Source organism: Acinonyx jubatus, chromosome D2 (genome assembly GCF_027475565.1).
Source record: "Acinonyx jubatus isolate Ajub_Pintada_27869175 chromosome D2, VMU_Ajub_asm_v1.0, whole genome shotgun sequence".
NCBI lineage: Eukaryota > Metazoa > Chordata > Mammalia > Carnivora > Felidae > Acinonyx > Acinonyx jubatus.
Genome location: NC_069393.1, coordinates 80,027,286 through 80,042,700, shown reverse-complemented (window position 1 = coordinate 80,042,700; position 15,415 = coordinate 80,027,286). Strand labels below are relative to the sequence as shown.

The following is a 15,415-nucleotide window of genomic DNA, read 5'->3' as shown; positions in this document are numbered from 1 at the left end:
ATGGACAGACCAAGGTTCGAAGCCCAGCCCATCCTCCAGCTGACGGACTTTACACGAGTCTCCCGGCCTCGCTGGGGCTCGGGTTCCTCATTCCTATGGAAGCAGGACACTGCGTGCCTCTCTCGACTGTTGTGACGATTGAGAACATTCACGTCAGGTGGTCAGTCCGGTGCTCAGAAACCAAGATAACGTCACCTGCTAATTTTGTCATCATTAATATTTTTATACCTTGTTAATTACTATTTTAACAGTGGAACCGATTAAACAAATTTTGTCTGGCTTTCAGACATGAAAGAACATGACAAAAAGGTGTTGACCCACGTGCCATGTATCTAGCAAAACCCAAAAGCCCAGGCGCAGCCGCTCTACTGTGTCTGTGGATTCTCGCAGAAATATTGTTTGGTGTCAGTATGCAAACAGCTCCCGTTAGGAGGTAGGAAGGAAAGGTCCAGAAGAAGGTCTCTTGGGCCCCACTTCCCTTGAAAACTGCTCATTTTACACGAGGACAAGAGCATAATATGTATGCCTGAGACGTATTTGGAAGCAGTTTGATTAGGAAGGCATCACGTTAAGAGGTAAATACACATTTATGTGTGTGTTATTCCAGCACAATTCCTGTTACTTCCATGTATTCAGCGCTCTGTTTCTGAGTCACAGGAAGGTAAAAATAAATTGTAGGAAAATGGTACCTGGGGCAAGTTTACACGGAGGGGCAAAGCAGTAGGTTTGGAATCTCTCGCTTTAAACAAGCATGTCTTAGACAGTGGGAGGGGGAGGTGGCAAAGAAGGGACGGTCACTCCCACAGCTGGCTTCTCAGCTTTGACCCCGGGTCGGCGGGGCGGGGGGAGGGGGGGTGGGCTGCCCACTGGTGATGTCCCAGCTTCCACCGCCTGTTCTGGAGACAGAGCCGGTAGGGCAGCGCTGGGTCCGGGTGCCTCCCAGCTCCCAGCTGGGCTCCTCTTTGTAGAAGGAGAGCCTGCCGACAAGACAGGACACAGCTCCCCCACAGGCACACGTTGTCTTGCTACCATTCCACAGGTTTTCTGAATCTGTTTCAGAATCTATAATAACTTGCCGGAAGTTAAAAGGAAAAAAGAAGAACAAAAGAAAAGAGTGATCTTACAGAGTAACAGACTCCGTGCTGAAGTCTTCAAAAAGGTAATGGCCTGGCCCCAGCAGGTGTGATGTGTGCGTGGCTCACAGATGCTGAACCTGAACTTCACATGTTTGTCTCCTGCTTCCCTAGCAATTACTGGACCAGCTGCTTCAAAGGAACGCGGTCTAAACACAGGCCGCCCTGCTGACCCCCTACCTGGACCCGAGATGACTTCAAACGCTGGATCAACCATTAAACGTAGCATCATCTTCATGAAATGAAAACTTATTTTATTTTGGATTTTTTTTTTCAGAAAGGAAAACCTAGCTTCCTGAATTGCTTACCCAAACCACACAAGAACAGTAACCCTTGAGGAAATGGGTCCCCAGACTCTAGAGGGGTGACCGGTGGGATGCAAACCTCTAGACACAGTCCCTTCATTTTTCCACTTTGGGACTTACTTTTAGATTTGGAGTTTCAGCCAAATCCCACCAGGCGGGAAGGCCTTATCCGTTCACATGGGCCTAGATCCTGGGGGGTTATTGGTTTGTTTTTTTTTTTAATCAAATTTTGGGACCTAAATCTATCACTTTTTAAGTATCAATCCCAACTTTTGCCAGTTCTGCAAACTCCAAGTTAGCACCCATTATTCTTCAAAATTCCCTGGCTGTGTGGGCCACAGAATGCTAGAAGCTGACCTTGGAAGGTAGTGGGCACTCTGCCAGAGGCCAGGGGGCACGCAGCCTGCTCCTCTGTGACCTGGGGTGGCCAGGGCACCCTCACTACCCCACCCCACTCTGAGTCCTCCTCTAGAAAAAGACTCTGTTTCCACAGAAGCCAGGAGAGCAGAATTGGTGGGAAAAAAATTATAGGTGACCTCAGTGTTTACCACAAAGCCCCCCTCCTCCCAAAACAAAAGCCGGCCAGGTCGCCAAAAATGGCCCGATGGCTCCAGCTCTGCCGTCTGTCCTTCCAACGATTGACATTGTTCAATATTTATAAATGTGTGTTCGGGGAGTTAAGAACCTAACTAGTTTTTATCAAAAATGGAAATAAATGCAGTTATTACAAAAATTAAAGTATCGCTGTTGTGTATTCTGCTTTATAAACCGAGCAGCCTCTATGGATGACACTCGGTGAGAAATGGCCTCTGACCTGCTCCTCTTACCGCCCCAGCACCCAGGTCAGGAGCCCCGTGCTTCCTGATGCCCGGGGGAGGAAGGTCGTCCCCAGAGAGCAGGCTTGGGAGAAGCCAGGCCCTGCCGGCACCCCTGTCCCCATCCTTCCTCCAATATTGCATAGACCATCCCCTTTTCTGGAATGCCTTTCATTTCTGTATCTGCCAGAAAACTGCTTAAAAACCCCAGATTCTCTCCTGACACCGTCCCCTCTGCCCTGCCCTCCGGGATGAATTGGTGCTTTGTCCTTTGGGGGCATTGTATCAGGAGCCACCAGCCGGAGACCATCGAACAACACGGTCAGGAGAAGACTCTGGATTCAGGTCTTGGCTGCACTGCTCCCCGGTCTGTGCCCTTAGGCAAGGGTGTCGGTCTGGATCCAGTCAGGAGAGAGAAACCACACGGCAACTCGGACAGGGAAGCATGATGTCCACAACCATTTACCATAACGGGACTGGACTAACGAGGGATTGGTGAGTGAGACGTCAAGGGAACTCGGAAGTGTGCAGGTGGCAGCGACAGTGTCCTGGAAGGAGCAGATAGGATGCAGAGGGATGATTGTGGCTCCGCAGGTGACAGGCGTTCCTGCGATGCCCTGCTGATGGATCTGGTTGAAAATCCTCCCTCTGGAACTTTCCAGAAGCCGGATCTCTAAGATGCACAGGGAGCCATGTTACTTTGCTCTGGTACTGCCTGGGGGGGGCATGCTGGGGAAGCAGCCGCAGCCTGACCCACAGGAGCCCGCTGAGCAAACTGCCCCAGGCCTAGAAGGCGACACCCTTCTCTCCCACAGTGTCTCAGTCTCCTTTACCGACAAAGCTTAGCGTTGTGCCCGCGAGCGGAGGGAAAACACAGGGCCCAGATTCACTTCAACGGAGCAGGCAAGAAGGGCGGCTTCGCGAGGGCAAGAGGACAGAGGCGAACGCTGGCCCAGCACGTTCCTTGGCCCAGCCTCAGTTTCTTCACCTATAAAACGGAGAAAACGTCACCTCCTCGCGGTCGTTATGGGAACGGAGTCATCCGTGGGAATAAGGTGCTCGGAAGCGAAGCATGCCCGACCCGAAGCAAGCATACCCCGAGTGTGTCCTGTCACGCGGATGCAGAAGTGGAGACCTTGGGCGCAGGGGCCGTGAGTTGTTCTTTCCCATCATGCCTCAGCTTGGCGCTCAGGTGTGTCGGAAAGACCGTTAACTTTGTGGGTTGCCGCAGCAACAGTCAGTCCTACAAAGAGGATGCTTCGCAAGCTTACTTTTTCTCTCAAGCTCTTCTCCCCCTTAGAAACAATTTCAACAGTGTGGTTGATGCTTACCCTTGAGGTTAATTCCGGCTTCCTTGAACTTCCAAGATGGTACACTGAATTTCTATTCACGTTTAGTGCTCTTTTAAATAGTTTAGGTCAAATCTACATTAGTTCAGGACAGTCTTTCTCAGGTAAAGATCCTGCCACACCTTTTCTTATTTTCCTTTAATATCTTCAGAGAGTCTCCCAAGCTTTTCCTAGCCAAAAATTTAAATTCAGGGTCCAACCACTTCTAGACTGTTCTCCGACACTTTCTAAGAACTGGGTTTATGTCACCTAACAACCAAGTATCTCAGAGTTCCTAGATAGATCCACCTTCTGAAAGTTGCCCATGAAGAGCTTACCCCCTCTGCAAACCTGATGCCAAGTCTTAAAATGTAAGCAGTAAGTTTGGGGCACCTGGGAGGCTCAGTCGGTTAAGTGTCCAGCTCTTGACTTGGGCTCAGGCTATGATCTTACGTTTGTAAGCTTGAGCCCCACCTCCGACTCCGAGCTGATGGTGCAGAGCCTGCTTGGGATTCTGTCTCCCTCTCTCTCTCTGCCCCTCCCCTGCTTGCTCTCTCTCTCTCTCTCAAAATAAATAAAAATAAACTTAAATATATATGTATATATTTAAACATATAATGTATACACACACACACACACACACACACACACACACACACACACAATAAGTAAAAGTCAACTTGGGATCGAATGCCATTGAATGAGGTATTTCTGAGGACACTTCTTAACTAAGCAGCCTGAGGTGGAGTTCTGGGTAATTCTGAGGAATTTGTAATGTCTGGCTGGAGCTGATCTTTTCTCTGGACAGCCAGCTCAGGACAAGGCTACATAAAAACGTCCCGGTTTCTGCTGAACTGAATTTTTTTTTCCTTTTGTTTTTGTTTGTCTTGTAACGCTGATGAGTAAATTTCAGATATCCAGCATTTCCTTTCTGTTCTAATAAGGTTATAATGGAAACACAATCATGTTATAATAAATATGGGCGTAAAGGCTTGAATCATAACAGCCATCCCTTATATTTCTCTCAGAATGGGTTGCTTACTTTCTGGGTTCTCTTATTAAAATCAGACCTCAGGAAAGACTTTAATGATTTTGAAATTCTAAGTAGCATCTACCTTTGTATCTTCAGTGATCAAATCTGTTCTGGAGCTGATTTCTTTCTCTTTTTTTTAATGTTTACTTATTTATTTTTTGGAGAGAGAGAGAGAGTGCAGGCAGGGGAGGGCCAGAGAGAGAGGGAGACACAGAATCCGAAGCAGGCTCCAGGCTCCGAGCTGGGGCTCGCACTCACGAACCGGGAGATCATGACCTGAGCCAACATTGGACGCTCAACCGAGTAAGCCACCCAGGTGCCCCTGGAGCTGATGTCTCTACCGCTGAGCGTACTTTGGGTTCTGGCGTGGAGCTGCTTTCCAGTGATACAGCAGGGAGCAGAGCTGAAGACTCGTAGCCGATATCCGTGAGCTCGAACCAAGCTGCACTGGCAATAACTTGAGAGGGACAGACGGTAACAGGACCAGCCCGTCTCACTGTGGTCTCCATGACTTCATGTCGAAGGAGAAATTCCTAGTTCGGTATTTATCCTCTCTGCCAGCTGGTAATGGAATAATGGAAAAACAATTGCCTTGGTTTTTTTAGCCAGCATCTATTGCCAACCAAACTTCCTGGAAGCTGTGTGCTCCCCGAGTGAGTCAGCAAATGCTTGCTCAGATGAAACGAGGCTCTTTGAAAGAACTATTTGTGAAACGCCAGTTGCTGAAGAGTGGTTGAAAACCCCATTCCTTAGGCAGTTATCCGATTTCGACGCTAGGGGTAAAAATCGCAGGCAGCGGACCCGGTCTCCGACTGTATCAAATGACCAACGGTCTGCGTAGGAGGCAGGTCGGATGCAGAAGGACAAGATGAGCAGGAAGGTGCCCGGCGGCGGGGACACAGGCGTCGTGGGTTAAGGAAGTGAGAACGCGGCACAGAAGTGACTCACGGTGGCTTCGTGTGGGAGCGTTGGTGTGCCCGTTTAAAAGCAAAGGAAATGATCTGTGAAGTGATTCAAACGAGTCTATCAGCAGCGCTTGTATGTTGCGTGAACTTTTGCGGCTGCTTGAGAGTTGCCCGCGGTGTCTCTCTCAACGGGAGCCTTTGGGAAGCGCACCAAGGACTGAAACACTCTGGCAATCCGTCCAGATTTTTCTCCTTCTCTGTCTGTCCCGGGCTGCCAGGACGTCTCCCTGCTCATCGGGAGAGCCAGGCTGTCCGAAAATTCCCCGGGATTCCACGGGGGCCCCCCTCCTTTCTCCTCGCCGTCGGGCTGCTCGTCCGGGAGCGGCGGGCTCCTTCACGCAAATGTTTTCTCCACATGGAACCTAGCAACAACTTTGGCAAGTCTCCCCTAGAATCAAGGGCTGGTTTTTTTTTTTCAAGCCAGTCGGCTGCCTCAGGCACAGTTCTGATCCTGAGACCCCAAGAGACTGTCTGAGGTAGTTGTCTGGGGTGTGGGTCTTAGAGGGGGAGGCGTTGAAAAAGTGCCATTTTTTTTCTTCTCGCTTCCCTCAGAAGGTTTTCACGTCCACATTCTGGATGCTGCTGTCACCTGCCAGGCTGCAGCCTAACCGTGGCCTTTCTCTCAGATCTCAGCACGTCGGGAGCTCGGAGGAGGGGAGGGGGGGAGAGAGAGAGCCCCTTCTTGCCTCTGGGATCTTCAAAAATGCTGGCTTAGTCTTACCCAAGCCTACAATGGAAGAGAGCGAAGTTTATGGTCCAAACTGCAGCTGAGAAAAACCGTCATGCGTTTCTTTAAATCTTTTTTTTTTTTATGAAACGGCACCAAGAGTAAAAGACGTAGGGGAAAAAAGCATCCTGTGGTTGACTTTCAGAGCACGCTTCCTTTGCTGGGTGTCTGGGCTTTCCTGACCTGCCTGAAATGGGACAGCAGCTGTAACTGACATCAGGGAAAAGATATTACAACCGTCACCCATGTTAAGTACATACGATGTGTAATACCCTTTCATCAAAGCCAACGAGGCTGCCTGCCTCCTTGCCCACTGATGTCAGTGAGAGGGAAATTATAAATCTTTTCACTGCTGCCGATTTATAAGGAAATAAAACCACAGTATGTGTCGTATCCACTGTGGTTCCTTGTGACCGATGTTATTACACGGACACCGAAGGAATGTGCGGCGATGGTCCACTGAACGATTCCGCGTTGCCAAATCTGTCCTGAACGCTGAAATCTATTGAGTGCCTGTAGAGAAGTTTTGTGCTTGTTTTTGTTGAAAAGTATACGGTGAAGGCTGGTTAGGCGGGTTTAATTATTCTATGCTGACGTAATTATAATTCCAAGTGTTGCTCTCTCAGCCGGAGCGTTTGTGAAATCAAAATGACAAAATGCTTCAGGATAGCTTGCTGGGATTTTGGTAGCCCGTGACATTTCGTTAGCAAGGCTGAGCCTGCGCCTCTCCAATCGGTAACAAATATTTTTGCGTAGATGAAACCGGGATGTGTGGGCCTCGGGACTTCTAGATGGTGGAACTGATTCAGATCTGTGAAACGTGATGAAGTCTTTGTTTCAGAGTGGGGTGTTTCAGCCCTTATCCTCAGCGGCTGGGTGAGATTTCCCCCACTTTCCAGCCCCCCCGCACACGAAGCGGTGTCTGATTGGTCGGTCATGAGCAGCCTCTGAACAGAAGGAAACCCGGACAGAAACCTGCTGAGCGTGGGACCCAGTTCAAATGTCTCTAAAAATACTGGCTTGGAATGTTTTTCTTCTGAGTGCTAACTGCATGGCACACGCGTGCCGTGTGCTTTATGTTGTAGGGGAGGAGAGATTTCCCTCACTCTGTCCTAGGTTCTCATCTAAGGCTTGTAAGGCAATAAGAGAAAGACAAACGGAAGGTTATCGATCTGTGTATCTCATGTCTCATCTATGCCCATGAGACAAGCTCTGGGAGCAGTAAGACCCAGTCTCAGATCAGCTTCCCGGGTCCTCAGACTGCAAAGGACCTGTTACGGACTGAATGTTTGTGTTCCCCCAGGTTCACATGTTGAAGCCCTAACCTCCTGTGTGGCTGCATTTGTAGATAGAGCACCTGAGGAAGTAATTAGAGCTAAGCGAAGTCATGAGGATGGGCCCCCGATCCAGCAGGGTCAGCGTCCTTGTAAGAAGAGACGCCAGAAAGCTTGCACTCCATCCCACAAAGTGCACAAAGAGGTCATTTGAGCACACAACCAGGAGGTGGCTGCCTCTAAGCCAGGAGCACAGACCTCAGAATGAAACATGGCTTGTTGGCCCCTCAATCTCAGACTTCCCAGCCTCCGGACTGTGCAGCGTTTCTGTTGTGTAAGGCTCCCAGCCCGTGGTATTTGTGGCAGCCCGAGTAGATGAAGACGGGGCCCTTGTCGTCCTCTGCAGCCACACCATTCCTTGCCCACGCTGCTGGCACCAGCTACCCCGGTCTACAGCAGGTGTGCTCTCTGAACTTGGGTCTGCTGGTTCTCCCTGCTGCCCGGGCTCTGCTTTCCTGTTCTCAGGCACAGGGTACCAGGACTTCCTCACCCTTCCTGCATGCCTCCTGGACAGGCCCGGAAACATAGCGGAGAAGCAAATGAAAACCCTTCCTCTGTCTAACCTAGAGGAAGTGGATTTCATATCCTGGATTCTCTCTGTCCCTGGCATATAATCTGCGGGATCTAGTCTCTTAGGCAGAGTACTTAATGTGCTCGTGAGACTCAAGGAATTTAGAAAGTTACTTCCTTCTCCCCCACAAAGCGTGGCTTCAAGACCATTGTCTCATGAAAGATGTTCAGAGAGCGGGCTTTACGATTCCAAGCTGTTCAGTGGTCTCTTTTCATTTTCTGAGCTCCCCCTGTCTTTTTTTCTTCCTGAGGCAAAAAAAAAATCTACCCATTTGCAAATCCTGCCCATTTCACATTCTTTACCCTCAGAATAGCCCTAGGAAGTAGGAGGTAGATAGGCTCTGGACTGGCTTCCTCTTAATGGGAGCTAGGGCTGCAGCGTGTGGGTGTAAGGAGAAGAAAGAGCTTCTAGGTCAGATAAGAATGGAATATTGTCACGTCAGGATCCCTCTTGAGGAAAGCCCTTCGGTACCACCGTGAGGCAGACTAACCTCTCTCGGTGAAGGTCGGTTTCCTGCAGCTCCGAAACAGATCGACTGTTTCATCAGATGAAGAAACTGGCCTGTTTGGGGGCCTGGATGCTCTTTTATAATCCCAGAGTCCCACTCAGCACAGAGAGAAGGCTGTACTTTGTGAGGCAAGGGATCGTGGATCCCATCTCCCATCTGGTCCTCCTGCAGGGCAGGTGCTCAGAGCAGAAAGGTGAGCACCCCCAAATGCCCGTGACTCTCCTCCCGCGCTCCTGTCTCGGAGCCCCTCTCTGTACTGGAAGAAGCGTGCCAGTGTGCCGGGACCCACGGACTAAGCTCCGTTCGGTGTGAGGGAGCGCGGTCCCAGGGAGGGTGGGTGGTTGGGGCTGAGGTGGAAACCATACCTGTCGCCTTCCAGAACCACCCCAAGCCTCTATGCTGCCCGTGCCGCACGTGCGTGAATGCACCAAAGAGCAAAGGCGTGCTTTCGGACGAAATCTCACTAAGGTTGTACGTCGTTTCACTGACACCGAAGAGACTTGTGCCCCTTGGGGGAAAATTTTGTCCTCCACCCTCTTGGGGGTCCCTTGGCCAGGCCTGGAAACCAATACGAACGGATTCACGGGAGACAAGCAGGCTCATTTACTTGATATACATGTGCTGTGACACGGGGGCCGTCGTCAGGGAAGGACCTCTTGAAGAAATGGTTGGCTGAGTGTGTTTCTCCTAGCTCTGATGGAGAGTGCGCTGTCATGGGAAAACATGGTGGCACCAAGGGTAGTGTGAGCTCAGGGTACTAAAGGGCGGGAAACTTAGGAAGACCTGCTCACCCAGAATCCTCCTGGTGTCCTTCCTCCCCGAGATAAGGCTGCTCCCTTCTTCTGGGTCCCGGGAAGCACCTCTCCCACCAGGGTCTTACGACGGCTTCAGGGAGAAGGGGTGGGGGGTGGTCAGGGAGTGTTTCCTGTACCTGCTTTTCTCACATTCCTTCCGCTTAACGTATGCTTAAAATATGGTCGGACGCCGTATTTGGGGACTGCGTGTTCTCAGCTCCATCAGACTTAACTTACGGAACAGGATAGCTCCGAGCTTCAGGGAAACAAAATCAGAAAACAACTGCCGCGGATACTCGCACCCTTCTCAGCGAGACGTCAGGTGCTACAGAATAAGGAGGAACGAAGTAGGTTTCTCCTGACATGAGAATGATGGGATAATGTGATGTTCCAGCTAGACCGAGGACCCCCGGGGGGCAGCAGCCGTGCTCTGCTTCTCCTCCTCAGCAACTGGCAGGGAGCCTGGCACCCACGGGTGTCAGGATGTCCTCATCTCAGTGTCACCAGCCAGGTTTTCGTTACATCTGGGCCTCACCGGCTTTCCCTTACTTGTCCCCCTTCTGTGCCTCGCTCCATCTGGGAAAGCGAACATCGCCTAAGTCAGCTCTTCTTCAAACCCAAAGGTAATGGGAGAGACAGACCCTTTCCAGTTTTGAGCAAGAATTGCCGTTAAGTGTAAATCATATGCTAAGAGGCGAGAAAGACTTCTTATGTATATACATGGTAAGTACCATTCACGTGCCCCAGCTTGATGCCTCAAAGCCCACGTTTTGGCAATTGTGCTCAGTGCTGTGACTGAAGTGCATGATGGGTAAGGAGGGGAGGGGTGCTGTCGACAGCAATCTCAGCCAGAAGCAGAAACGAACCTGCATTCTGAACCTTCCAGGTTACATCAAACTTTATTCTCGATACAAAATCATGACAAGTTTTCATCAAATATAGGTCACAACTACAGTGTGATACAAAGATGTGAGATTCAAAGTTTATTACTTTCTCTTCCTTCTATAGAATATCTGCATTTCCCCAAACGCATATATTATTAACAGCCCATAAAATATTAACTTCGTCTAAAAATGCATTATTAACGACCTAATCTGTGCAATCATATCCATTTTTCTCCGGACACTTTACTTAGAAAACCCAGGCTCCCTTTCTCTTGACGTTGGTGAAAGAGACAATTCTACAGATGTTGATTTGTTACGACCAAGAGAGTTCATGATCTTGTAGTCCAGGGGTCAACACGGAATCAATAATTCTGTCAAAAACGCAAGATTTCAGACTAGAGATTGCCCCCCAAAATTGAAAAAGCACAGGGGCGCTGTGGGAGCGGGCTTGTTTTTAGAAATGTGCACTACGTGGTGTTTTGTTTTGTTTTGTTTTGTTTTCCGTGGGCACCTTCTAAAATGAGATCCAAAGTCCTGGGGCCATCGGGAGGCCCCGCGCAATGATTTTATTGTTGTCTCCATGTATGTGCTTAAAGACATCATGAACAGATTTGCGGTAACAGTCAGTTTGTTGCCTCGGGCTTGTGGACACCGCTTCCCACTTTAAAACAAGGCACTTGTGTTACTCTTCGCAGATGAGCCCTGTGTTCCGGCTCTATGAATTTTCAGAAATCATTAACGTTAGAAGGTACACATCATCCTCCAAATCTCTAAAGGGAGAGAAGGAAGATGTCGATTTCAACCTTCATTTGGTCCTGCTATGGGACTCCCAGGCCATGGAAAGGGAGCTCATCTCCGCTGCCTTCTGAGCAATATATTGTCCTGGGAAAGGCAGCCCCCACATATGGTTTGAATTCAATTTGCCAGATCCTCCGAGAGGCACGAGGGTACCATTTAGGACATTGCTTCTTGAATTCCCGTTGGCCGCCTTGCAAATAATCTTCAAAATCATTAGAGCATAAAGAGTTTTCGTTACCCTTCACTCACGTCCACAGCAACCACATATCGATTGGGCACCTGCTTGGGGTGCTGTGCTTGGTACCGTGTGGGTAGAGCGAGAGGAGATGTGGTGTGGAACACCAGCGCATAACACGCGGAAGGCAAACCTTTCTAGTGAAAGCAAAGGAGGAAGCATTTCTAGAAATGTTGAGCTGTAGCAAAAAACAAAGCAAAGCAAACCCACTTAGATTCGATTACTCAAAAACGAGAAATTGCTGGATGTTAAAAGATACCCTAAACACTGTACAAAGCTGAATAGCAAAGTGGGACAGATACTTGAACTCTATGACAAAGGAAAACGTCTTTTATAAAGGCCCGATACAGGTCAGTGAAGGAAGAAAGGGATTCAGTAGAAATAGGGCGGCGGGACGTGAACAAGCCTTTCACAGAAGAAAGATAAATGGTGAACAAACATGCACAAGCATTCATATAAATGCACTTCAAATCATGAAACATTTCGATCTATCCAATTTTCCATTTTTTCTTTTTTCTTTTGAAGAGTACGAGTGAAAGCAAACTGTAGGAAAATGCACGGGGAACAGTGTGAGTTCGAAGTGTGGGCGCTGCCTCTCTGGTCCTGGTCAGTTGTAGGACATCCGTCCTCTGTCCACACGGCGCCCACCACACGTTAGCCCACCTGCCTAAACCGGGGAGAGCCCCTCAAGTGCGCGGTCTGAAGCCAGAGCTGACGCCCCCAGGAATCAAAGTCTCCCTTGGTGGAAGGGAAGAAGGGTGAGAACTCAGAGCTTTGCAAAGAAGCCACCAGCCTGCTGAGAGTGGATGAAGCAGGGGAAATGGCTGCAAAACGGAGACACTCCAGGCAGGTCCGCAATGCCAGGCTTTGCTTCCTGCATCTGGAGCCCCTCAAACCCTCCACAGGCCCACAGGAGAGCCCGCTTCCCCGCTGAGCTGCTCAGAACAGGGTTCTGTTTCTGGCACCTGACAAAGCCGTGCCCCTGCATGTCCAGTGGCCGAGCGGATGAGCGCAACCCGTCCAGCGGCGTTGGGCAATTTGTGTTAGCAGCCCTTCCCAGCAGGGAAGTTTACCAAAGACGTGGTTAAAGATTTGTGTCCAGGGACACTTACTGAAATATTATTTTTAATAGTGAAAAATTGGAAACAACTTAAAAGTTCCACAGGAAGGAAATTGCTCACATCCATAAGATGATGTACCGAGGTCATGGCAACATATTTATGGTAGAGTGTGAGGCGAGGAAGCTGCTGCTAAAAAAGCTGAATAATATGAACCCTAAATTGGCAGAAAAACAGTGTTCTTAAGCAGAGGGGAAAAAACCCAGAAAGTATATTATCCAAAAGCTATAAATTATATTTTAAAATAGAATCACAATTAGAGGTAAATTCCAAGCATAGTACGAAGGGTGCTCACGTACCTTCACCCAGACTCACCAACGGTGTTAACATCTTGCCACATTTTCTTTATTGTTCTCTCCCTCCCTCCCTCTCCACATGCACATGTGCGCACACACACACACACACACTACAAATTGTGACTCTGTCTATAAAATATTTTATATTATGCATAATATGTATATACACATAAATTATGTAATTTAGATATAATTGTACATGATATATATATAATGTGTAACATTTCTATTTCACATGTATGACGTATATAACATACCTGTTATACCCACAACACACATTTATAACATGATGTATACACCTGTCGCATCACACACGTCATGTAAAGCTTTAAATATTATTTTTTCTGAACGATTTGATAGTATGTTGCAGAACTCATCTTCTCCCAGGAAATAGTGACCTTTGTACGTTTTTATGGTTTTTTTTATATTTTCCAATTTTTCTACCTTTGTAATTAGATGAAAACAACAAATTATGTTCTCTTAAGATCTAAATCACAACTATTTACCTCTCAAATTCTTAAAGTAATTTTAAAAATTACTGTCTGGGGGTGCCTGGGTGGCTCAGTTGGTTGAGCATCAGACTCTTGATTTCGGATCAGATTGTAATCCCAGGATGGTGGGATGGAACCCACGCTCAGCACGGAGCCTGCTTAAGATTCACTCTCCCTCTGCCTCTGCTCCTCCCCCACTTGTGTGGGCACACGCTCTCTCTCTCTCTCTTTCTCTCTCTCTCTCTCTCAAATAAAAACAAAAAAAAATTGCTGTCTGGACAATACATTGCTACAACTCTTTTGAAATCAACTTAGACGTGTATATCTAAGCTGCTTTTGAACTAACAATCCTACGCTAGAATTCTAGAACCTTCGAAAGTTTTGAAAGGGCGTTATGAAAGAAATTTAACTACAGTCTTCTGTTTAAGAGGAAAAAAAAAAATGGGAATGAGCCAAATGTCCAACAACAGAGAAATGGCTATGGAAACCCGTACATCCGTTTGAAGAAATCTTAACACGCCTGTCAAGAGGTCGTGTGTGAAGTACTCATTACTGCTGGGAGAGAACAACAATGTTGTAGACTAAGGGTTCAGGTGGGTGGGATGTGTGCATGGGGGTGTCGGTGGGGGGGGGTGGTCAATGAATCCCCTGAGAAAGAAGCCCCACTAAATGGGGAAGCCATCTGGTCTGCAGGCCAAGCTCACCTCTCCTGCTGAGAAGAGGGAGCCCAGACCCCGGGAGTCTCAACCACTACTTGCCAGAGAACCCCTCTAATAGGGACAGGGAGCACAGACTCCTCGGGGGCCTGCAAAGAGGACTTTCTCCCCATTGCATGCCCAAGGCCATTCCGTAACCAACGGCTGCCTTCTCTCCTGCGAAGCCCACGTGCACCCTCGGAATCGTTCTGGAAGCCACTGCACCATCTGGAAGTGACCTTATGAAGAAACCTAGGGGCCCCCCTGAGCCAAGCCTTGGAGGCAAAAAATGCAGATGGAGGCTCATGGGCTTTTAAGCCTGGGGTGGGGGGCGGGGTGGGGCGCGGGGCAGGACCTAGCCTCGACTTGGAAAAGCAGGATGCGATTCTTTGCCAACCTTCTTGCCGGCATCCAGAATAAACGCAGGCTCTACGTCCTGAGCAGACGACGGCCTGAGCTCATTGCCCCAAAGAGCAGGCCTACTCGCCAGCAGATGCCAGGCCAGGACAGGAAAGGAATTGGCTACTCTCTCCGGTGATCCGTCCAGTCTTACAAAAGCAGTCATTTCTAAGACGAACACAACCAGAATTGCCGCTTGGAGACACAAGGAAGTCAGGAAGAATACCAAATGTCCTTAATGCCAAAGTGCTCGGTCATAGCTCTAGGACATCCTTGGGGGTGCCTCCTTCTTTAAGCCCCGGGAGGAAAGATTTAGAAACTGCAAGCATTTTAGGGTTTCCGAGAGAGCCCCGTATGTCTGTGTCAGCCCCAAGGGGTGAGCCAGCTGAAAGGCAGAAAGGGACGCGACCCCCAGCAAGTAAACCTCCAAGTGCAAGTTGTAACTTTAAAATCGGTTTCACTTTGGCCGAGTGAAATCTGCGGGGAAGTGACATTTTAAAGGTTCCAGTCCTTCAAGGGGTAACAAAGACAACCATTATGTCCCAGCGAGCAGCTGTTCTTTGATGTTTTCAAGGGCAGCAGACGGAGTGCCCAGGTGGAATTAGGGCTGGATTAGGAGGGAGGCGAGTTTGGGGAAGAGGCCGGGAGAGCGCGTTCTATGTTTCAGGCTTGGGTCTGCAGACGTTGTGACACGCGGATGTGGACGACACGCTGGGGGCCCCGGAGAAAGCCAGGGCCATGGCAACCCTCAGCCATCTCCCCGGCTTGGAAAGATGCCGTGCTGGGGAAACGCAGGAGGGGGCGGCTCACATGACTCTCCCCCCCCCCCACCCCCCCGCCCCGGCTGGAGACAAGAGTGGGAATTACTTCATTCTTCCAGGATAGAAAGTCTCGGAACTTTCGGGAGCGGTCCCTGTTCTTCCCGTCTTCTGCTTGCAAACAAGCAAGAAGTGAAACTCCAGCACCCAAGCTCTGGGCAGGGGTGG

At 49.2% G+C, this 15,415-nt stretch overlaps 1 protein-coding gene across 16 annotated transcripts in view; it reads left to right on the top strand.

The window, feature by feature from the left end:
- Nucleotides 1-2,176, top strand: part of CD2H10orf90 (chromosome D2 C10orf90 homolog) — a 259,408-nt gene extending 257,232 nt beyond the window's left edge. For 14 of the 16 annotated variants that reach the window (XM_053207042.1, XM_053207039.1, XM_053207036.1 and 11 more), the window contains 2 exons: nucleotides 1,060-1,159; nucleotides 1,248-2,176. In XM_053207042.1, coding sequence (XP_053063017.1) covers nucleotides 1,060-1,159; nucleotides 1,248-1,286 — 139 coding nt within the window. In that variant the 3' untranslated portion in view covers nucleotides 1,287-2,176. Of the gene's footprint in view, nucleotides 1-1,039; nucleotides 1,160-1,247 lie in introns of those variants that run through there. The other 2 variants (XM_053207037.1, XM_053207040.1) reach the window with 2 other exon arrangements.
- The last annotated feature ends 13,239 nt before the right edge of the window (nucleotides 2,177-15,415 follow it).